We start from the raw sequence: 24914 nt of genomic DNA on the forward strand, positions 1-24914 counted from the left end.
CCCACCACCCGCAGGAGGCGCCATAGGGGTCGGGTGCATTGTGTGCCGGGTGGCGGCCAGGAGCGGAGGCCCTGGCGGACTGACCCCCGGCTGCCAAGACTGGCAACAGGGACATGGAATGTCACCTCTCTGGTGGGGAAGGAGCCTGAGTTAGTGCGTGAGGTTGAGAGGTACCGGCTAGATATAGTCGGGCTCACCTCTACGCATGGCTTGGGCTCTGGAACCAGTCTCCTGGAGAGGGGCTGGACTCTGTCTCAGTCTGGAGTTGCCCCTGGTGAGAGGCGGCGGGCTGGGGTGGGTATTTTAATATCTCCTCGGCTTGCTGCCGGTACGTTGGGGTTTTTCCCGGTGGACGAGAGGGTTTGTTCCCTGCGCCTTAGGGTCGGGGAACGGGTCCTGACTGTCATCTGCGCTTATGCGCCGAGTGGCAGTTCGGAGTACCCAGCCTTCTTAGAGTCCCTGGGGGGGGTGGGATGCTGGAAGGTGCTCCACCTGGAGACTCTGTTGTCCTGCTGGGAGACTTCAATGCTCACGTGGGTAACGACAGCGAGACCTGGAGGGGCGTGATTGGGAGGAACGGCCTCCCTGATCTGAACCCGAGCGGTGCTTTGTTATTGGACTTCTGTGCTAATCACAGTTTGGCCATAACGAACACCCTGTTCGAACATAAGTGTCCATAAGTGCACGTGGCACCAGGACGCTCTAGGCCGTAGGTCGATGATCGATTTTGTAATCGTATCACCAGCCCTGCGACCATATGTTCTGGACACTCGGGTAAAGAGAGGGGCTGAGCTGTCAACTGATCACCACCTGGTGGTGAGTTGGATCAGGTGGCGGGGGAGGACGCTGGACAGACCTGGTGCACCTAAACGCGTAGTGAGGGTGTGCTGGGAACGTCTAGCAGAGGCCCCAGTCCGCGAGATCTTCAACGCACACCTCCGGCAGAGCTTCAACAGCATTCCGAGGGAGGGACTGGGGACATTGAGTCTGAATGGACCATGTTCAGCGTCTCCATTGCCGAAGCTGCTGCATTGAGCTGCGGCCGCAAGGTGGTTGGTGCCTGCCGTGGTGGTAATCCCCGAACCAAATGGAGGACACCAGAGGTGAAGGGAGCCACCAGGCTGAAGAAGGAGTCCTATCGGGTATGGTTAGCCTGTGGGACTCCGGAGGCAGCCGACAGGTATCGACAGGCCAAGCGGAATGCGGCTCGGGCAGTGGCTTAAGCAAAAACTCGGGTGTGGGAGGAGTTCGGAGAGGCCATGGAAAAAGACTTTCGGACTGCCTCGAACAGATTCTGGCAAACCGTCAGGCGTCTCAGGAGGGGAAAGCGGTGCTCTACCTGCACTGTGTATAGTGCTGGCGGAGGGCTGCTGACGTCGGCTGAGAAAATTGTCAGGCGGTGGAAGGAATACTTCGAGGACCTCCTTAATCCCACTGACATGTCTTCCGAGGAGGAAGCAGAGTCTGGGGATGAGGGGAATGACCCGCCAATTTCCGGGGGCGAGGTCACTGAGGCAGTTAAACAACTCCTTGGTGGCAGAGCCCCTGGTGTTGATGAGGTCCGCCCCGAGTTCCTGAAGGCTCTGGACGTTGTAGGGCTGTCCTGGTTGACACGCCTCTGCAATGTTGCGTGGAGATCAGGGGCAGTACCTGTGGACTGGCAGACCGGGGTGGTGGTCCCCATCTTTAAGAAGGGGGACCGGGTCGCGGAACACTGGACCAGCTCTTTATCCTCTCGAGGATACTTGAGGGTGCATGGGAGTTTGCCCAACCAGTCTACATGTGTTTTGTGGACTTGGAGAAGGCATTTGACCGTGTCCCTCGGGGTGTCCTGTGGGAGGTGTTGCGGGAGTATGGGGTGTCTGGCCCATTGCTACGGGCCATTCGATCCCTATACAACCGTTGCAAGAGCTTGGTTCGCATTCGCAATAGTCGTACTCGTTCCCGGTGGGTGATGGGCTCCGCCAGGGCTGCCCTTTGTCTCCGGTTCTGTTCATAATTTTTATGGACAGGATTTCTAAGCGCAGCCAAGTGGCGGAGGGCTTTCGCTTTGGTGGCCTCAGAATCTCATCTCTGATTTTTGCGGATGATGTGGTTCTGTTGGCTTCATCGGGTGAGGGCCTCCAGCTCGCACTGGAACGGTTCGCAGCCGAGTGTGAAGCAGCGGGAATGAGGATCAGCACCTCCAAATCTGAGGCCATGGTTCTCAGCCGGAAAAGGGTGGAGTGCCCACTCCGGGTCGGGGATGAGTTCCTGCCCCAAGTGGAGGAGTTCAAGTATCTCGGGGTCTTGTTCGCGAGTGATGGGAGAAGGGAGCCGGAGATCGACAGACGGATTGGGACTGCAGCTGCAGTAATGCAGACGCTGCACCGGTCCGTCGTGGTGAAGAGGGAGCTGAGTGTAAAAGCGAAGCTCTCAATTTACCGGTCGATCTACGTCCCTACCCTCACCTATGGCCACGAGCTGTGGGTAGTGACCGAAAGAACGAGATCGCGGATACAAGCGGCAGAAATGAGCTTCCTCCGAAGGGTGGCTGGCCTCTCCCTTAGAGATAGGGTGAGAAGTTCGGCCATCCGGGAGGGGCTCAGAGTAGAGCAGCTGCTGCTCCACATCGAAAGGAGCCAGCTGAGGTGGTTCGGGCATCTGACAAGGATGCCCCCTGGGCGCCTCCTGGGTGAGGTGTTCCAGGCATGTCCCACCGGGAGGAGGCCCCAGGGCAGACCCAGGACACGCTGGAGAGATTATATCTCTCGGCTGGCCTGGGAACGCCTTGGTATTCCCCCGGATAAGCTGGAGGAGGTGGCTGGGGAGAGGGAGGTCTGGGCCTCTTTGCTTAGGCTGTTGCCCCCGCGACCCGGCCTCGGATAAAGTGGATGAAGATGGATGGATGGGTCTACATTGACCTTCTGTGTTGTAAGTTACAATGATTGCACAGCCATTAAGGATCAAATCAGCTTCTAAAAATTTTTCTGTTATTTCTCCATCTGCTGGCTTCTTACTGTCTTTGCGGCTCGGGACCAGCACTCCTGCTGTTGGACAGAAAGACATCAACTCAGTGATAAGTATTTTGGTTTTCCAATATATTAGCAACTGTCAGTGACATTTATATTAATCAGGCTGAACTTTAATCATACTTTAGATCAGCCTGTTTTACTTATTGTTTTATTTGTGCTTTGGTTTGGGGAAGTTGTTTCTTCACTGATCTTTTCCTGTCTTCTGTTATTAGACTTGAGATATGACTGCACTATGCTGTTGCTATTGACTCCAGTTAATTCTACAAGACATGCTGTGTAAGTAAACAAACAACAACAGTTTGGTCTGCATTTCTTGAAAGATCACATCCCCCAAACTTAGTTTAGAGGGTCTACAATGTATATAGTGAAGTCTGCAAGTTTTCTAACAGAAAAATTTGTTTTGTGCCCAAATCATTTTGCACATCATTAGAATGGAAATTATTGGCCATGTTTGCATAGCCCTTTTTAAAATGATGCTTTCATGACATTATTGTGTGTCGGGTGGTGGTCAGGGCTATCCAGACTAACAAGTGGGACATTGAATGTCACCTCTCCGGTGGGGAGGGAGCCTGAGATTGTCTAAATTGAGGTCTGTTCTATAAATGCAGAAAAAATGTTTTAAGAAAGCAATTCAGCAGTTCATGTTCCAAAAAATATGATTGTTTGCTTGCAGGACAACAGGAGAGATGAGTCCTCCGTCACAGATGGTGTGGTCAGTGAAGATGGTCGCCTGCAGGTTCAAGCTCATTGCATCTCCAACCCACATCCACTGCCACTGTACTTAAGGGAAATTAAAGACTTTCTTCAGCACCTACATTTGGGTCACCTCGATCCATGATAGTCATTCAGGCAGTAATGCCTGGACTGGAAACAAGCCATCCTTAAAATATTACAACATTCCAGCTCCTGCGTTGGGATGAAAAACAAATGTGTTGTTTAAATTAGAGACTGCACATGTGACAGAACTACAAATATGTTATTTTGATTATATAAGTAATGTAAGTACAAAACAAACTTGTGGTAGGCCTAAACTTATTTTCAGAATAATTACATCTGAGACTTTGTTTCATTGTAAGATTATAACAGTGATGGCAATATAATTGTTTGTTGTTCATGAGAATAGTGTCCAGTATGTTGGCTGTTATACTTTGTTGTGTTTGAAAATAAAAGTTGGGCTGATTTTTACATCATTACAGAAAGTGTTAGTATATTATTTTTAATCATATTCAGGTTACCACAAATTGATTTTTCATTTAGTTGAACTTGAAATGTTTGTCAGTAGGTAAACAATTAGTATTGTACAGTCAGAAATATCAAGTTATTCTTAATACTGCAGACTTGCAATGTATAAGTTGTCCTAACAGTCATCTTACGTAACCTTTACTTAGTTTTTTTTGAGGCAACGAGTTTGCATAGTTTTTTTGAGTTCTTTGAACTAATTAGATTTTACAGTATAGCTCAATGCCAAATTTTCTTGTTTCTTTTTTTTGTTTGTTTGTGATTATTGTCTGGCTAGATATACACATATGATTTGATCAAGTCACGTACAATTACTGGGACCCTTTCAGCCTGCTTGTGTATCAGCATAGGGAAGCCAGCTTGTTTTGGAAAGACTTTGATGATTTCCCTGTTGATTCCTATTTAAGGTCAATATCCTCTCACCTCCCCCTCTTCTTTTTACACTCAATGTCACTTACCCATTATATTGTATATTGTATAGCTTTCTTGTTATATGTAAAATTGTATTTATTTAAATTTTTACTCTTTAATTATTTTACTTGCATTTTTAATCACTTTTATATTTAAATATATTTAAATGTTCATTTGCTATTTATCTAGGGATTGAGAGTAACGCAATTTCTATTCTCTGTATGTCCTGTACATGTGGCAGAATCGACAAATAAAGTTGACTTTGACTTTGACTTCAGTTCTTTTAGATTTTAGGGTTAACCAATGACAGCCGAAAGCTGCAGGAGTCCCAGCCTTCTACTTTTTCTACTTTGCAAAAATGAGATGTACGGCTGATGATAAGATCTTGACTTAATTTAGTGATAAATATAACTCCACATTATCTTGGCCTTGTGCACAAGCTGCCATGGGCCTACCACAGGCAACTAGCCCCAGCAGAGCTGTATGACATAGAGACATTTTAAAGCTTAAATTATTCTGTATGCAGATATTTCATACTGTATTTTCTATGTGAAGAAAGCAAAGCAGTTCTTAATAAGATGCCTTGAGGGTCTCTTCTGTTTTCAAAGTCAAGGTTGTGATGCGAGGAGCCACTTTTTAAATATTCTTGCAGCATTTTCATACATTGCTTAATAATTCAATCAAAATGATGAGGGATGTGGCAGTGTAATATACAAAACTAGGTCTAATCATATTCTGAATTTTGTAAGCTGCCTGAAGCGAATCATTCAACATCATCATACTACATGTGCCGCAATCATTAAAGACTTGTAGATATACTGCATGCATGTATGTTAGATTATCCACTGATTTGTGTGATTTTTCAGAAAATCGTAGTTACATGGACACACTGTGGAACAACGGGCGTAAAAATTAATTTCCATTGTAACTAATTTTTGAAAAAAATATTTCTTCATCATTATGAGAGCAAAGTCAAAATAAACGGGCCCATTACCTGAAAGAAATAAAGTGAAAAAAGTCTGAAAACTATGTCACTCACAGGATAATTTTGCTGTTGCTCTAGCAGGTTCTCTTCGGACTGTGTGGAGCATCACAATGCTGAAACTTTGAAGAAGCTGAGCAAAAAACAACCACAACCTGGTTGAATAAAATTTTCAGTTGACTCTTTTTTTTTTTCCTTTTTTTTTTTTTTTGATAAGAATTGTACCCTTCCAACATCTATAATAAATAGAGAAAATCTTTCTTTTTTTTTTTCTCAAATGATAGCGTAAAACTTAGACTTCAGATCTAGAAAAATTGGATAGAAAGTAATTGTCCTCTATATTTAAAAGCACCACACAATAACAACATCTAAGAAATAAGAACTTTTATTCATAATATATTCATACTTGTACACAAGTAAAATAAAATGCATATCTATGGTTCCATTGCAATCTCCATGAACAAACTGATAGCATTGTTGTTGTTTTTTTGGTAAATGCTATCCATTATCCTTTCTGTCATGAAAATATAACTAAAATCAGGGGAGGCAAAACATTTTTTTTTTATAAACATAAAAAACCAAAACATTACCCAACAAATGCATGACTTTGAATAAATAATGGGGAGAGATTGTTTATCTTCATGAAACAGACCAAACATTCTTTGTGTGCTTTCTGTCTCTGATTTCCTGTACGAGTGTTCTTATTCTTATGTTTTTTCGTCTTTTTTTTTTTTTCGTCTTCCAGTGGTCTGTCTAAGCAGTAAAAGCTTTTGAGAGGGAAAGGGAGGAGTCTCCAAAGTGTAGCTTAGACACAGTACAGTTGAGTACATAGAGAACAAACAATTTTGGGCACCAATTCATTATTTACATTAGATCTGTAGTGTTCTGTAAAGGCATCCATTTTGTTAAATGTACTCTAACGTCTTCATTATTGTTTTTCCTCAGCAATGTTGGGTCAAAGTGACTCCTCTCCTTTTAGTCACTGCCAGCCTTAGATGCCACTGCATCTTCTGTATCATTGTCATGAGCATCAACATTCTTGAGTCCAGTGTTCTGAGGGAAAGCGGGAGTCCTAAGACATGGCTAGAGATATCCAGGTCATGGGAATGAAGAGAAAGTGCAGCACTTGCAAATTAGAACCCCGACCTTTGATGCAGTGGGTGTCTGATTTTGGCTTTTTGGAACACTTCTTTTTCTTTTTGTTTGATGCTGTGGATGATTCCAGGTTGTCTATAAGGTCAGGGTTTAAGTTTTCCAAAGACCTTTCCAGGGTGTTCGACAAGGTTCCTAGTGGTCCATCATTCTGCTTGTTTTGGGTCTCATTTTTTGTTCTTTCTGGATCCTTATATTTAGTTTTGGACATGTTCTCCTTTTCCTTAAGGGGGTTGTTAGTGATTTGGCGACTCTTTCCAGACAGGATAGAGGACTTGTCATTATCTCCAAGGCAACACCTGGGGATGGTGTCCCCCACAGGGCTTTCAGTGGAAAGGAATTTTCCAGACTGTGGCTTGGAGCTAAAGAGATTGGTCTGGATTTGAGGTGTTTCCACACATCCCTCCAAATCTTGGCTTTTCAGTCGTTTAAGGTCCTTTCCCGCCAGGAACTCGGGGACATTGCACTCCAACTCAGAGCTGGAACCTTTGAAACGTTTGAACCAGTCCCACAAGCTTCTGGCCCGACAATCACAAATCCACTGATTCCCATTTAAACGCAAATACTGGAGAGAAACCAGTGGGTCCATGGTCTCCCCTGTCAAGACGGTAAGATTGTTGAAGAACAAGAACAAGGATTTCAGCTTACCGAGGTCACTAAAAGCCCTGGGTTGGACATAAATAACCCGGTTTTGGTGTAGCAGCAGCCGGTCCAGATTGATTAACCCTCGAAACATGTTGTCTGTTACTATCTTGATCTTGTTATTGTGCAGGTGGAGATAGGTGAGGTTACCAAGATCCAGAAAAGTGTCATCATGCAGGGTTAGAATGTTATTGTCCTGCAGATAAAGGTACTGTAGAGAGAACATTCCTCGGAAAACCCCAACAGGGAGCTCTGACAGGCCACACCTGTGCAGGTGAAGGGTATGCAGCTTAGTTAAGCCCCGGAAGGCTGTTGGGCTGATGGTGCGGAGGTTGCTGTTGTCTCCAATGTCCAGTTCCTCCAGTTTTTCTAAGCCATAAAAGGCTCCAGCCTCAATGTAGCTGATGTTGTTGGAGTACAGCCAGAGAACAGTAAGATTATGGCAAGAACTGAAACTGGTGGACCGTACCACCGTCAGCTTGTTGCTCTGGAGAAATATTCGTTGGCTCCGTGCTGGGATCTCAGTAGGGATGGAAAACAGTCCTTGTTGTTGGCAAGCCACAGTGGGCCTGGGTTCTCTGTAGCACACACACTTGGCAGGGCAGCTGTCAGTCTGAGGCACAAGGTTCAGCCACATCACCAGAAAAAGGAGTCGCCCCCCTAAGGAGACAGAAAATCATCAGTAGATTAGTAATTAACGTAGGCAGAAAGATTTACTAAAATAGGTAAAAACAAATGTCTCCAGGTCAGGTTGTAACATACAAAAACCCTTGAATCAATAAGTAGATTTCAATCACACAGCAAATGTAGAAACAAGCCTGATGCAGAGCAATGAAAATTGTGGCTGAAACAGTTGTGAAGTTTCTACTTGATAATGTTGTGTTTTGTGACAGGATGTTACTGTATAAGCAAAATAAGACTCCACCAGTTAATGTGACAGTGCACACCAGCAAATTACAAAACAGACAAATTCCAAAATATTTAATTGCATGAAGTATAATATTCAGCACATTACTACAGAATACCTAATCCTCTTCGTAACAGAGATTCAGCATGAAATTCAACAGTCATGTTATTTGGATCTGGGGACACATTGCTTCCCTGATGACTTAAAGACCTAAGCAGCTGAAGAAGTCTAATTTAAAACTGAGTGGGTGTGTTTTGTATGGAATTAGCTTGCTCTAATAGGGGGGGACACAACTAAAGATGTTTTGATCGTCTAGAAACTGACATTTAATGTGAAGATTGCAAAGAAGCTTTCATGCCAGGGATTGATGCCAAGGGCCATTGTGGAAATGGGCTACAGGACATATTATATGACACACCACGAGGTTTGTAAAAATCCATGTTTAAAGTAATGCATATTCATGACGCCACTGTTAGCATGAACTTGTTAAACACGACAATGACTGAAGTGGGCTCAATCATGTAAACAATGACTTTTGACATTATTTTGTTGTAGGAACAGCTGAGGTAAAAATAAAGTATCTATTGGGGCTGATATATCTTCACGTAGCGATAAAGGTGTCAAAGTGTCAGAGCATGTCTAGTATCATCATGTAATGGCAGGTACTCCTTTAAATCTCTGAATCCTCTTCAGCTCCTGTTCTTACTGAGGATTTCCAATCTCTGCTCTCATGCACATGTGAGGAATCCCAGGTTTGCAGGCATGACAGGTAGTGAGCCTCTGGAAAATGCATGAGCCTTAGTCAGCCCTCCCTCCAGCCTCACTCTCCCTCTTCTCATTCCCTTGCAATGTGTTGTGGTGCAGCTCATCTCTGGACCTTGTTAAACGGAGCTCTGGTGTGGCCTGACAGCAGCCCTCTGCTGCACTTTCCTTGCAATCTCCCTGCTCAGCCGTCAGACTGCCACCGGAAAGCTGTCAAGGCTTTCCACTCTTTCTGCATCGCAGCACTTTTCCCTCAGCACTGCCTAACAATAGCAATATTTTATCGCACGGCACGCTTCGTGTATCTCCTATGCCGTCTTCATTTTTTTCCCTCTCTCTGCTGTCTATTCATTAACAGGCTATTTCCACCCACGCATTGCATGTCAAAGCCTGGGCTCCTCAGCTCTCTGCATAATGTCTTGTCTTTGTTAGCATCTGTTGAAAGATAGCATATGCCACACAATGTCATGAACTCCAAAATGCATCTTCACTGGATCAGACCAATTACACTATAACCAGAAATCTGACAGTCATAGCATCCTGGCAGTTTTGTATTATGTTACACTTTCATAATCAAGTATTTGATGTCATAGTGTCAGACCTTTCACCTTTCACTCTACAGAGAGTCATACACAATAATCTGAAACGTTACATAAAAAAGTATGCTTTGGAGCTGTCCTGATGTTGTTGTTGAGTTCAAGTTGTGGAGTTGTTGACACAAAATACAACAAGGTTATGGTGAAAAATCCATTCCTTATCAGCTTCTGCCAGCTTTGGTTTCAACTCTTAATCTTCTACTATCTCTTTTGTCAAAACATGGCTCAGAGCACAGCTTTCCCGCTTTCATACCCTGCCAGTAGCCTCTTTTCTAAGAGCTATATTATTGCACAATAGCAACCTTCTAGTCTGTTTAGGCACGGACAAACTTCTTTGTTTTCTCTTGAGAGACACCCGAGTCAAGTACATCATTTCACCTTCTCTCTCTCCAAGACCAGCACCTCTATTTACATTTTCATTATTGGGGTGATCCATGTATTCTACAAAAACTAGTCTTGCAGTGTCTGTTTCACTGGCTGCTATTCTGTAGGTGAAAGTATCACTTTATTCACCCATCTTTTTGAATGGCAGTCTTTAAAACCTGGACTGAAACGTACTAAGAAATGCAAAAAATATGTCAAGCTTTTTATTGTTTGAATTTCAGGATTGTGATAAAAGAAAAAACAAATCAATATTCTGAGAAAGTAAATCGTGAAAACAGTCAGTGTTGTAGATAAACAATATCAGCAGCCAACTCCCATCCAAAAATACTGGTATCAGTACCCTAGTAGTAGCTAGAGGATACAATACTGGAATGCAAAAACAGAGAGTTGTCAGCAAGAGAGGTATGAGTGGGTGCAGACTGCTTTGTTTACTTATTGTATGAGTGAGAAGTCACTTAGCCAGTCTTCTCACTCATTTTCATGTGCCTCTGGCATGTTTGGAGTTGGTGCTCCTTTGTCTTAAAATACAACATACATTTAAATGCTCTGGACCTTCCAAGGAACACAGAGGGCATACTGGCAAATTCAGAGTGCTTCAGATTCATCACGGTGGCTTTGCTTTGAAGGGCTGGGGATTGGGCGGGGACAGCTAACATGACAGTCTTATCCCCTTGGCCCAGAGTGAAAGTGATGTCTCTGTCAAAGATGAATCACAGTAGTTCTCCAGAGGGACCTCCTGGCCTCCTTCTGAAATTATACATTATTGTGTTTTGAAAGGTAAGAGAAGAAGAGAAGAAGAACTGCATATGAGAGCAATGGTCCCTGACTGAAAGGTCATGTATTCTCCATGAATCCCTCTTTGTATGCATATTTTTCTTATATCAATGTGAAGAGAAACTGTGGATGATACTACTAGACCTCTTTCCTAAAAATTATAGTAGGGTTATGTTCACATAAAATAAACTGCTTCCATAATCAAATAACTGATGTCATTAGAGTGGGATTAGAGTCAGAGGTTTCACCATTTACTCTGCAAAATGTACGCTGCTGATTTAAGAGTTTATATTATTGAATGCAGATTTTTTTCACGGATACATTTTCCCAATTAAATTCTCACTTCCAAATACATTGACAATGTTTGACAAACACGTTCTTGCTTTCGTACTGTATCTCTGTCTTAAGCCACATGGTAAAAATGATGAAGAAGCTTTAAAGATGTGGTTAATGTTGTGAAAGGGTGTATATATTAACCTGAACCATGATATTTTCCTAAATCTAACCAAGTAGTTTTGATGTCTGTGCCTAGTAAAACCCTGATCTGGGAGAAAGTTCAGCATTTTTACTGATGCCGCCACCATCCCCTTTTCTTCTGAATACAGAATTTGTCTGTCTTTATAATGGGAACCGCTACCTTTCTGGCAGAAAGTCATACTGCTGCAGGGAGAAAATATGTTACCCTTAAAAGGTAACTGAAAATGCAGTTTTGCTGTATGGAAACATATTTTTTAGGATACCGGGTTGATATGACAGTTGCATGAAGTCCAATTTTAGCAAAGCCTATGCAACTAGAAATGACAATCTGAGCTATAGAGTAATATAGGGCAATAACTTGAGGCACTGCCTACTCACAAATCACAAACAGAAAACTGTTATGAAAAGTGAAAACATAGATATGAAACTATATTGTACCACTAAGAAAACATTCCAAATTCATTATTTCTTTTTTAAAGACAAAACTACTTTGATGCTGTTTATGCGTTTATTTGTTTTCCCTCTGTCATTTAAAGTGTATCTTGACTTTTGGAACTCTACTGTATCAACTTTTTGTGTAAGTGTTATGACACCACGTCTTTCTGTGTTAATTTATCCTCAGGGGTTGACTATTTTTGCTCTGTGTTCCCTTCCTTCTGGTATTAATTACAAAGCAATATGACAGCTCTGTCTACTAAATTTCTTTCTTAAATACATTTGTTTGAGATTTATCATAAATGTTTGTAATCAACATATCTTTGCCCTTTATTTTATTGCCTTCCTCTTGTTATTCTTTTTTTCCAGGCAGCAAATCATTTATTTATGATTCGATAGACGCTATAACCATCTTAATCTTCTAACATGGCTAAAGCTGTGAAAGATTTTATTGTAACACAAATCATTATGATTTCCTGATAGCTGATACTGTTGTCATTGGCCCTTTCATATTCACATTCAATTTATTGCCATTTACCCCAGTGTATCATGGAATAAGTGGTTTCTGTTTTAATCTATTATTATTATTATTATTATTATTATTATTATTATTTATTATTATTATCATCATCATCACTATTAACTATTTTACATAAATAACGTAACTTGACATGATTTGATAGTTTAAACCAATGTACAGCACACTGGTATGAATGTGAAGAACCTGAACAAACGTTTATATGAAGAAACTAATTACATTTCTCTCTGTAAAGCTTCTCTTTTTGTCTGTTTAAACTTTGGATACATTCTAAAACTTTCATTGCTGTAGAGATTTTTACAAAATAATGCTTTAGGAAAAGCAAGAATTACAGGGTAGCCTATAGTCCCTCGGTCATGACAGAACCGGAGGATATTCCATTTAAGTTTGCTTTGAACCTTTTTTCCTTCATAAGCCTGTGAAAAGTTTTATTAAGGAGAAGAAATGGTCTTCACTTTCAAGAGCTTCACGGAATTGCAGAGGAATTGGTTGGAAGGGCATATTCATATGGAAAAAAGTTATGATCTGAAGTCCACATTGACCTTTTTAATGCTACTATAATCACTCTGTCACTGAAAGTATAGTTTTCAAAAGAGACACTTTTCATCTGTAACTCGATTTTCATTGGTGTTAGTCTTACTTGTAAGTCAAGTTCTTCACTTCCAAAAGTTTTTTTTTTTCACATAACCTGCAGTAAATAGTATAACATTTACTTTTAAAGTTTTGTAAAAGGCAATTTAGTATTTATTATTGAAAAACTTTTCTTTCTTTCTGCATCCGGATGTGGACCTGTTTCAATTTCAACCAATCTCCCAGAAGAATGTCCACAAAAACTCAAAACAAATACACAAAGACAGATTTGTGCTTGTCCTTACAATATTGATGAACCAGATGCTATAATCTTAAATAAAGATGCACACATCAGATCAAACAGGTTATTTAGGGCACTATGGACCAGAGACTTCAGCTGGAGTCTCTCAGCTAACCATAGTGTTGCTGGGGCACCAGTGGCAGCTTTAGCAACCAGATGAGCACACAATTAGAAGACGAACATGGGGACAGATGAGGTCCTGTTTGACACACATCTGACACAGCACTTGCCCAAACAGATGGCTCATGAATAACTGAAGGAACCGGAGGTCGGCAGGCAGAGGAAAAAACTGAGCCAGCCAATGGTGTGTGTATGTAAAAAGGTGGGCCTGCATAGATTTGCATGCATATGCATTTACATACATTCTTTTATTGCCTGGAGAAATTTAAAATAAATGGCAATGCATCATGCACTGAATACTTCTGACTAAACCTAACTGTGGTAGACAAATAGGTGGTCATGTCAAACCACTGAGAAATGGCAGCAGTAACAAAAGGCAGTGGGCTGGCAAGATCCTGACAGTTAGAGACTGAGCTTGCAATCAGAGGGCCGTCGGATCGAATCCCTGCTTGACTGGCAAGCAAGTGGAAGGGAAAGTGGAGGTGAAGAGTTCTCCCTTTCAACAACTGCCATCAAATTACCATCGACCCTTCAATGATGCACTGACCTCATAGCTGCTCAAATTGTCACTCAACAGGATATCATTCGAGACTGTGTTAGGCTCAACATTTGCAAACTGTTAGCGCTGTATACCGCTGTGGAAGTAAATTGATAAATAAAAATACTCAACTAAAAATGTGCACACGTACTATAACAATAAATATTTTCAAGCATTTCTTTTTTACCTCTATTTTTATTTAATGCTTTTTTGTACTTCAAATGCCAAGAACATTTTACATATAACAAAACTATAAAATCAGCTTATGCAACAAAATGTAATACTATAAGAGGGCATGACTTAATGTTTCCTTGAGAGCCATAAAAACATTATTCAGTTCTTTTTAAGCAGTGCTGTGTTCAATTGCAGATAAATACTGAATAGTCAATGACATGTTCAATTGGTGGCATGTCCCCTAGTATATGATGGATAATTCTTGCATCAGTGATTGTGCAACTCTACAGTGCTTCTGCAACTATCAGTCAGTTTATCTACTAAATGGTACTGCCTTTTCTTCCAAGTTGCATTAATGATAGCTAAGATAGAGTTAGATATGCTTGAATGCCACTAAAATGAAATATTTGTGAAGTGGTGGCAAAGTGCCATTGGATTAAGGGGCAGAAATGGCATATTCCTCACAACTCTATTGTATGTTGGCAGCAAACCAAGTGGCCTTCAGTGCTTCTACAACTCACTATGAAATGTTCCATCGAAGGCGTTAGGAGTCAAGTCTACCCGTGAGGTTTTGCAGAATGGCTCAAATTCAGCTTTATACCCACCCCCACATGTCATAGACATGGACAATTTTCTTGTGTGAAACCATGCAAAATGCGTAATTCAAGTAATGTTAACTGAAAATAATGCTAGCAGTGTGCGTGTTTGTGTGTGTGTGGTGGGGTTGGCTTTGGGGGACTCAAGGAGTTCAGATGCACTCCTTGAGCCACAGAAGACCAAAAATTCAGAATGGCCTACCTTAGGGTTTGTGCCATGCAGACTGCCAGTAGTGCAGTTTTTTGCTTAACAGAGTGTATGAGGCTTTACCTTATCTGCACATAGCTGGAAAGAAAATAAATGAGGGTAGCAGCTACAGTACATGCCCCATGTGCCTAGATGTTGTTTTGCTCTGAGCTAGACTTTAGCGCAGGTGTTAACAACATTTACAATGCATTCTTTTTGGGGGGTTTAAACAGAGCAGACATGAAGGACCTGAGAGGATTAATGTGAAAATCCTTTCTGCAATGAAATTCAAAACAATGGTTAAACAACAGTTTAGAGCCAAACTAATAAAACAATGAGTGCAGTGTTTGTTTAATTGCATTTGTCAGTAATTTTTAATATTTTTTTATCATTAATGGGTGTTAGGTTAGGCTACTCTTAAATGCATCTAATCATGAATGGATGGATGGATGTTTCCTAAGGTTTGCCACTATGATTTAGAAAGTACTTTGCATGGTCCAAACTGTGTTTGTTTTGATTTTTGTATTTAATTGTTTGCAATGTAACCAGTTCTATTTATTGAGTCATAGATGTTTCACATTAAATAAGTTATGTTGTTTCCAGAGTGTCTATTGTGGACGCACATCATGTTGAATGCAATAAAATATTTACCACTCCAAAAAAACAAGTCATGGTCCTGCATGTGTAAGTTGATGGAGACTGCTACAATCACATTTAATGTATTGCCGTGGCATGAAAATAACGTATCACTAGTAATATTGTTCTCAATTATTTGAAAAGGATAACAGCCCATGCAAACGAAAGCTTCAGATAATGACACCATCACACATTAAGTGTTAAAAACAAAAAGTTTCTGCTCTGCTCTGAAAGTGTCAAAGCAGTGACAGCCCCCACAGGCGACCCTGTATATTGCTGCATCTAAAGATGATGAAACACAGTTTGGTCGAGCTGAGAACATGCGGTAATAAGTGGTTGCACAGCTTGATGTCATTGTAGCCTGTCTTTGCTGTGGGCAAATTTGAGCTTTCAAAGAATAGTATACTGTGTTTAGCAGGGCTGGAAGTAAAGTGGGTGCAAACATTAACCACTCAACATTTTTCTGATGGCTTCATTACTACAAAATTCCTATGTTTGGCAGATGCCCTCTTATACAAGCAATGATTGTGCTTGTTGAAGAGAAACAAGCTCTAGATAAATTGTTGCATTTGTGTGAGTTACAATTGGGGGGAAATGCACCAAACAAGCGCTTAATCTTTGCCCAGTCTAGACAAAACAAACGTCATTCTGTGAGTAATCCATGTAGTTGTTTGGGAGAATTGCTTTGAAGAAATGAGTAGCTGTAGGGAAAACTAGCAAGGAATTCAGAATTCCTACCACCTTGTTGTTTTTGTTCTTGAGACAGGCGCTCAACTTAACCTTGCAAAACCCTTGCATCAATGATCGAAAAATTGCAAGCATATACATTAGTCACTCTGAGGTAATTCATTGGTGGGTGTACAGCAGAGACTGGTATTTTCAGTTGGCAGATTTCTCATTCATGTGAAAATGCAATGAATGACACAGGTATTTCAATGCCTAGGGGTGATAGGTAGAGAAAATGAGGCTGAAAATACTTCTGAAGACAAACCATTATTGACACCCCTTTTTACTGCCATAATGTGTTATCTAACCTTCTTCAGTCTTCTCCACTTTTGCAATATTGCACTCTGCTATACTGGCCTGCTGACTATGCAGGCTGGTTGCAAATGTGTCCTCTTCAATCACCTCGCACTGAAACTAGGAAAGAAGAAAGGCCCGTGTAGGAGCCATTTTTGGGTTGATACCTTATGTATGCTGCTAGAGGTCACCTTTTGGGTTTTTTGGTATGGTGTGTTTATGTGTAGGTATTTAAGGTAGACACATGTAATTAACACCAGGTGTTTTTGTTTGGGAGGAAGCAAACTGTTTGTAACTGCTGCGCTGTTATGTTAAAATGGTGTTGGAATAAAGATTCTAAAGGTCAAGATAAGTACAGCTGGAGTTATTGGGCTGTACCAGTGATATCGCGTCACCCCCGCCAACGAACACCTCAGTGGCTTCAAGCGTAGGCTTATCCTCTACAGCCTGCTTGAACTACAGACCATCTCACACTGGTTGCAACACCTGTCAAGATGTTGATATTTCACAATCCATTAGTCATCACTACATTGCAACATCATTACATGACTAATCAGTACGAATTCCTCAGACATCTAAATACCAATCAAAGAACTTTGTGATAGTTCCCCATCACACTAGTTGTCTCCAGGACTAGATCTCCCTATTAAGACATACACAAATGCGCAGAAGATTTGAGCAAACAATTGCTAGTAACCATATGTAAAATGTGTTTTTAGCAGATTAAAAAAGTTAATCACAACAGTGATATGTCAGGCACTCAAGCTGAAATGGTACACTGTCCTGCCCCCTTTACATGTGTACTAGTATTTTGAGTTCTGGGTTCTGGTTTCTTATTTGGTAATTTCAGATTGTTTTCATTATTGCTGATGTCCGAATAATGTTAGTTTAAGTTTTGATTTCCCATGATGCCAATTCCATGGATATTACAGTACTTTGAGTTTTTTCTTGTTACTTTAAAAATCTGTTTACTGCCTCTGTGTTCTTTTGTATCATGTTTAATGTGTGCTCTTTGAGCTCTATCTTTATTACTTCATTTTCTATTTGGTTTCATTGTGGGTGGCAAATGGGGTGGCTGTAGCTCAGGTGGCAGAGCGGATCAACCACTAACCAGAAGGTCGGTGGTTCGATCTGCTCCAGTGGCTGCTCCAGTCTGCATGCCAAATATCCTTGGGCAAGATACTAAGCCCATGTTGCTCTCCGATGCATCCATCGGAGTGTGAATGTGTATGAATGTTAGATACTTAGCACTTAAGCTTAGAAGTGCTTGTGCTATTCTTTGTCTTTTTTGGTTACTGTTAATTTCATGTTTTGTTAAGTCTTTTTGGTACTTTTGTCAGCTACTAAAAAATGCTTTGCTTTTTGTTACATGTGCCCTACACTCCACTAGTGGTGACATAATTAAACTGAAAACTATCGATATCTAATGAAAACATTTGTCTATAAACAGCTGATTTACTTCACTTCATTCATTTTGAGGCAGGGGTATCTTCTAGTCTCATCTGTTAGAGATGCTTTACTGAAGCCTCAGAAATGGTACTGGAGGCAGAGTTCTAGATTTTGAAGTAATATAAATCATTTTTGTATAACAATGTGAAGAATTTCTTGTTGTTATGCTCCCAGAGAATATGATTACTGAGTTTTGATTTTGTTTTCCCCCTTCGAGCCTTTTTTTTCCTCGGCAAATTCAAATAGTTTGTCTGCAAGTTATCTGTTTTTTGTTAAGTTTCACTTCTCTCATCAGCAATGTTTTTAGTCACAGTAGGCGGCTCTAGGAACATGGTAGAGCATTTAGCAGCTTAAGAGACAGATTTTTCCCTTAGGCGCTGGTGAAGAGCAAAAGGCAGATAAAAGGAGAATAATAACTGGAGCAGTCAATAGATAGCCAGGCAAATAATTTGCGAATAAGTTGAAGTCACACAAATGACTGCTAATGTTGTTGTTGAATATGTACAAATGTATTTTTAACAGCATGTTTACAATATCATCATTAGGTTTTCAATACATTAGTCTTTTTCATAAATTGTTTCCACTATGTTATAAAAATGAATGAATGCTTTTGTGTTTTAATACTGCATCCACACAAATACTTGCATCCAAGTATTTGTGTGTATTGTTGTTGCTGTCACAGTTCCAAAATAACTGTAACACTGTAAATTATGCGCTGGCGCAATTTGCGTGTCACTGTAGTGTGGGATGACCCAACTGACAAGACTTCCTGCTTTGCTGCCTGGGTAATGAGTCATTCCAGCCCTGGAGAAAAACAATCTGGTATTTTTAAACTGCATCCTTCAGCTGTTCCTTTCTCCCTCGAGCTCCATCTTGTAAGCTCTCAGTGGCTTGTAATACGAATGCCATTTGTAGTTCTTGTGCTAATGGGCCTGATATGTCTGAATAATAGAAATGCATTGCAGACCTTTTAATGGTACTCTTGGTTCATCCATGCCCCAACAATTCTTTTTGGGGGGTTTAAACAGAGCAGACATGAAGGACCTGAGAGGATTAATGTGAAAATAAAAATGAATGAATGCTTTTGTGTTTTAATATTTATTTTTTTATCAGTCATTATTCAAACACAGGGCAAACACAGAAGGACAAATACCTGCTCTCAGATCCACGCCTACAGCCAATTTAGAGTCACCAAATAAGCTGACAGCAGGTCCCTAGAACTGTGAGAGGAAAGCCACACGCAGGTACAGAACATGAAAAACCTACACAGGGCCCCAGCTGACCAGCATGTTTGAACCACAGCACAACAGTACGATTCAAAACAGTGTAAGTCGGGTGGTGTTGTTTTTCTCAGTAAAATCACAGACTGCTCAACAGACAAAATGATAGAGCTCGCTGTGATATCTGTCATACAGCGCAGCAGTTATCAAGCTGTCATCTGTCAACAAATTGTTTAGCTATATGACACACAAGAAAGTATACCTTTGAAAGAGATGAAAAGGCAATCATGCGGAATGTAAGATCCATGCCTTCTTAAAAAAGGTATGACATTTTAATAACATTTTAATGACATTTAATTGCCCTCTAGGAAAAGGAAATCAATGAGATCCCAAGAGGAAGAAGATGAATATGGGAGTTCCAGAAAATAAGATGAGGGGGGAAGCTAATGTCCAGTTTGCTGCATGATATAAAACACTGGGTTTGTGTAATTGTATGTAGGCATGTAATATTTATACTATTGACTCATACCGTAATGCCAGCAGGTTAACTGATTCCAATCATTTACAGCAGATCCAATCACTGCATGTGTTCTTTTAGGGTAGGAATTATGTATCCATTATCTCATGCACTTATTCTTTAGCTTGTTTTATTCCCTCTGTATGACTCATCAGACACACAGTAAAGGAACTACAGAGATGTCTGATGAGTCATAAGAAATCACAGGAAAATGAAAATGATGAAATACAAAAATTTTGTGGAAGACTGCAAGCATTAACTAATTCTGTCCAGCTTCCTTGTAGATCCATCTATTTTGGATGTGTAGGCAGCCCTGGAGGCATGTTGACCTGAAAAAGACAAACCTCTCCCTTCCTTTCATCTTCTGAGTCAGTTCTTGCAAGCAAATGTATTACGGCCAATATCATGAGGCCTACTTCTGCTGTTCTGCCCTGAAACAACAGCAGTGTTCTTAGCAATGTTTTGCACCTATCACATTGGATTTTTACCGGCCATTCTTTCAAAAATAGTGTTGTCAGAGGAATGCGCTGGAATCTAGTTGCGTAATGAAAACTATTGAAAACCCGGTAAATAATTGTGGAGGCAGCAATACTGTCTGTGAGCAGATGTAGGTGGATTTTGACATTTGTGAGGTATAGGATCTCATATCTTCCCCTGCCTCCGCATACATCTGATTCATTCTTCATCCTAGACCTTCCACTTAAACCCAAAGCATGTGAAAACTGGAGGTTTGAAGCAGAATTTGGCCAGCATCCGTCGATTCACCACTGACAGTATGTGCTGAGGCAAAGCAGATGGTAGAAAACTCACTGTGCTTAAAAGAAAAATGACAACCGCTGGCAATTTACTTGAAAATGGAATACAAATGGAGTGGAGTTGCAGGCCTTTATGAAAATAAGAGGTGAATAATAAAACCACATTTGTTTGCATATGAACAGAATGACTTAAAAGGGGCATTCTCTAATAAATTCTTAGTGTTTCATTTCAAAGTGAATATTTTGCTTGTGAGAATGCAAAATAGACAGAAAGGATAAGTAAGCCTTTCAAACTTTCTGATGTAAATGTCATAACACAAAACACCGAGTTAGCCATCTTATTGTTCTGAAACAGAGCAGATATTTGTTGATTCTAGGATCTCAACTTGTGCAAAGGCCTTCATCTAGAATCTTCTTTAGTTTCAATGAGTAGGAAAGAATGGGATACTGGGCCTTTCCTACAGATATTTTTTAGGGACATGTTTTCCTAACCTCGACCCCTAAAAACAAAAAGAAATGGCTGAAGCCTGGTTCGTTTAATAAGCGCACTTCACAGAGCGTCTTAAAGCAAGCACTCGCTCCTTTGGAATAATGAAAGGGGAAAGAGATGTGCATTATTTACCACCCGCCTCAGTACCGCCGCACCCTGCGTAGACAAAGTGGCCTAGTGCAGGAAAATGGATTTTCCTGCAGGGGAGCTCAGATAAGAAATATACGGGGAAGGAAGAACAGAAAACAAAAAAAGGGGTGAAAACAGAGAGACATTAGCCAAACCCAGAATCAGTTAAATTTCTTCACATCAACCTGTCTACTATCTCCACTTCATCCTCCCTGTTGGCCTGATAAGGGCAGTTCTTTACATCAGAGGCCTCCACGGATCAGTAACCTTTTTTACTGAAAAGGTCGAGCATTGGCCCAAAGCTTAGTTCATGCTGGGAAGTCATCATCCCTGCTCTTTATCTCCCAGGTGAGGGATGATCCAAGGCTGAGTGCCATGTCAGAATGCCCCCAATACGCCCTCTAACCTCTTCAATTCCTGGGCTGCTCCCAGAGATAGAGAGAGGAAGTGTAAACTTGGTTATATGCGCACAAGTTTGCATCACATCACACTATCCAATAAGACCAGACTGGCAGACCACTAGTGGCTCAGTGATGCTGCAGTGTCCGAGCAATGGGTTGGTCAGCCTACACCCCTCCCTTCTGAACAAAACAGTCACGAGTTGAGAAGAGGGGATAAACACACCAGCATATGGCGGCCACCTGAAACCTTAGCTTGCCTCCCAGAATCCAAAAACCTAAAGCAATTTGCACACATCACTTAACCGGATTCCAACACAGGTGTGTATGTGTGTGTATCTGTTTATATGAAATTGCATCCAAGTATTTGTGTGTATTGTTGTTGCTGTCACAGTTCCAAAATAACTGTAACACTGTAAATTATGCGCTGGCGCAATTTGCGTGTCACTGTAGTGTGGGATGACCCAACTGACAAGACTTCCTGCTTTGCTGCCTGGGTAATGAGTCATTCCAGCCCTGGAGAAAAACAATCTGGTATTTTTAAACTGCATCCTTCAGCTGTTCCTTTCTCCCTCGAGCTCCATCTTGTAAGCTCTCAGTGGCTTGTAATACGAATGCCATTTGTAGTTCTTGTGCTAATGGGCCTGATATGTCTGAATAATAGAAATGCATTGCAGACCTTTTAATGGTACTCTTGGTTCATCCATGCCCCAACAATACTGATTTAATGCTCTACACAATGCAGCAAAATGTGAGATTACCATTTAATCAGTAGTCCAGTGCTATTAGCGTTTTTTCAGGTTATAACACTCCAGCGTTTAGAATGTTAAAAGCGAGGCAAACACTATGTGTTACATAAATTTTAGAAAGTATGCTAGTCTCAGTTTTAGAATCACACAGCACCGAAATATAAGAATATGAGTTTGAGGGAGCTGTTGGATAAAATAAAAGTGAGTTGGCCAATACGTCCCAAAATTAAACAGTGCACAAATATTTAGATTAGAATTAACTGATCTACCACTGCAAGAATACTACGAATGTTGAGTGTCTTTGAACGTAGCTGGTAAATTACTTTAGAAGTTGATTTTAGTGAGAAAAATGTTCATATTGTGTTATATTATGTGCCTGTTTTGTTGTGTTAAGATTTATCTGACTAATTGCATCACATTGTAAGTTTAGTAGGTTCAATTTGTATATATGCAAAACTCAAAAGCCACCTCAATCCCAGGTTTGTGTTTGTCTTATATAATCTCACACCATATAGCTTAACAGCTGACACCTGCAAATTTACTTTAGTTTTTTGAGTCACTTCACCAAAGATGACAAACAATTATTAGTAAGTTGCTGCAAAACTCACTAAATACAACATGTTATCTTTACGGGAATTTGATGTGTGTGAAAATGAATTTCTTATGATCCGTGCGTTTTAAGGAGCTTGGAAATAAAAGCAACTGGACTAGTTTCTTCAAGATGTTTCACCTCCCTATCTGAGAAGCTTCTTCAGTTCTAAGTCTAAATGGTGGAGAGGCCCAGGTATTTAAGCCCTAGTGGAAGTTGTTGCTTAAGAGGGTCGTTGACCCACTATTGATCATGTGGCTTACCACATGAGCCAAGGTGTGAAAAAGAGTGTGGGTCATTATTAGCAGGGGTTTGGGGTGAAACCATTGTGAGACCGTGCCTCACCCTATCATGCGACTTGTTGAGATCAAGATGTGATAATGATGTACAAAAATGCACAGATACTTTAGCACAGTGTTTGTTATATCTTTTTATGTGTGTTGAAAGGCAGGAATATGAACTGCAGATGACTATAATTTACATACTGCATTCTTGCTTGTCATAGTCAAGGGTCACGAAAATGTTACAAAGTGCTGCCAGTGGTTCTTGGGCCACACTTTGAGAACTGTGGCTCTAAGTTGTTCTTTTGGCATTTCCACATCCCAGAATCTACTCCTAAGAAGCCATCAAGTCTCTTAAGTTAATCCTCGTTTCTATTTAACATTCTTTGATTGTTTGTGTTTACATACACGGCTTCTGTTCATGTTATGCAATTGTATTAGCTGGTAGTTTAGCATGCTGTTCACATATGCATGCTGCTGAACATGTGGCCCTGTTAGAAAAACAAGAAGGAAAAAGAGAAAGACAGACGGCGTTGGACAAAATACCGCTTGATCCCCCCTCATCTGAAAACCTCTAAAGTCGACTCTCCTACTGACTGCATTCTGCTTAGAGGAGCGCGGTGCCACATTACCTGAGCAGCCATCGCCTGACAGCAGGGATTTCAATCATTGTGCTTGGCTCATATCTGTATTTCCTCCTTCACCACCTCCCCCACATTCCCAATGCAGCCACCTGCCACTGTCATGCTAATTTACTAGTGCACACTGATGTGAGCACTCATGTTTTAGGGCTTTCTCATAGACACCATCATTGGCTGGCAATTAAAGTTTTGTGTAATTTAAAAAAGGAAATATGAATAGAAACAAGAACAACTTTGCACTCTCCTGAGGAAAATTTGACATGACAATGGAAGATGGTTATGCACATTTTCCAAAGAACATAATAGCTTTGAAACAAGTATGACAGAGAACAAAGAAAAGTACTGTAACTACATTCATCTTCACAGGTAGGCAGCGCATTTCTCCAGGGCATCTATAAATAGCAGCTGTGCAGCAACTGCAGTGGTTAACAATAGATTATGTTTGCGCTTTCACTTCTGCTGCAACTAAGGTAAATGACCTCCAGTGAAGCAGAGTAAACAGGAAAATAGATGCTCTGTGTTTTTTCTAAGAAAGAAATTATGAGATTGCCATTAGTCTGGCAAAATGCAAGAGCGCTGCAATGAATTGAACATATAAACACAAATCAACAAATCTTAATGTGTCAATGTTGGTTCTACGATTTTACACAAACTCAACTTAACCAAAATGCTAATCTTCATACACATTTACAACTTTCACAAAGCGGTTGGGGCTTTTAAAAACAAAGCACCATGGACTTTCAGAGCTCACTGGGAGCTTATGCAGTTTCCACATATCCATGTGAATAATAATAATAATAATAATAACAACTTTATTTATAAAGCGCTTTCAAACAAAGTGCTGTACAACTATTTAAAACTAAAAAGATAAAAATAATAATAAAAGCGATACATAGCAATACAGGTAAAAGACAATGCAAGTTAAAAACAGTAAAAATTTAAAAACTAAAAGCCATAGAATTAAGACTTGTAAGATAAGGTGAACAAATGTGTCTTCAGCTTAGTTTTAAAAACTTCCACAGAGCATGCCTGCCTAACATCTTGAGGGAGGTTGTTCCACAGAAACGGGGCACGAAAAGAAAAAGCACGCTCTCCAATTGTCTTTTTTCTGGCTCTAGGAACCTATAGAAGGCCAGAGTCCTGAGATCGGAGAGCACGGGATGGAACGTAAAGATGTAAAAGGTCGGAGAGGTATGAATGTGCCAATCCGTTTAAAGCCTTGTAGGTGAGCAGCAGGACCT

The 24914-nt window shown here is 40.9% G+C and overlaps 1 protein-coding gene and 1 long non-coding RNA gene across 2 annotated transcripts in view; one reads left to right on the forward strand and one right to left on the reverse strand.

Moving 5' to 3' along the window:
• The first annotated feature begins 2438 nt into the window (after positions 1 to 2438).
• Positions 2439 to 4196, forward strand: LOC146697436 (uncharacterized). Its single transcript, XR_014923400.1, has 2 exons — positions 2439 to 3290; positions 3688 to 4196. It is a non-coding gene; the product is annotated as an uncharacterized LOC146697436 (long non-coding RNA).
• A 1819-nt stretch (positions 4197 to 6015) lies between these two features.
• rtn4r (reticulon 4 receptor) overlaps positions 6016 to 24914 on the reverse strand; it is a 46736-nt gene continuing 27837 nt past the window's right edge. The window contains exon 2 of the mRNA XM_085476168.1: positions 6016 to 8100. Coding sequence (XP_085332294.1) covers positions 6719 to 8100 — 1382 coding nt within the window. The 3' untranslated portion in view covers positions 6016 to 6718. The remainder of the gene's footprint in view (positions 8101 to 24914) is intronic.

This window comes from Copadichromis virginalis, linkage group LG12 (genome assembly GCF_057382275.1).
Source record: "Copadichromis virginalis isolate Kocher_CV1m ecotype Utaka linkage group LG12, C_Virginalis_male_GT1.1, whole genome shotgun sequence".
In the NCBI taxonomy this organism is placed as follows: domain Eukaryota; kingdom Metazoa; phylum Chordata; class Actinopteri; order Cichliformes; family Cichlidae; genus Copadichromis; species Copadichromis virginalis.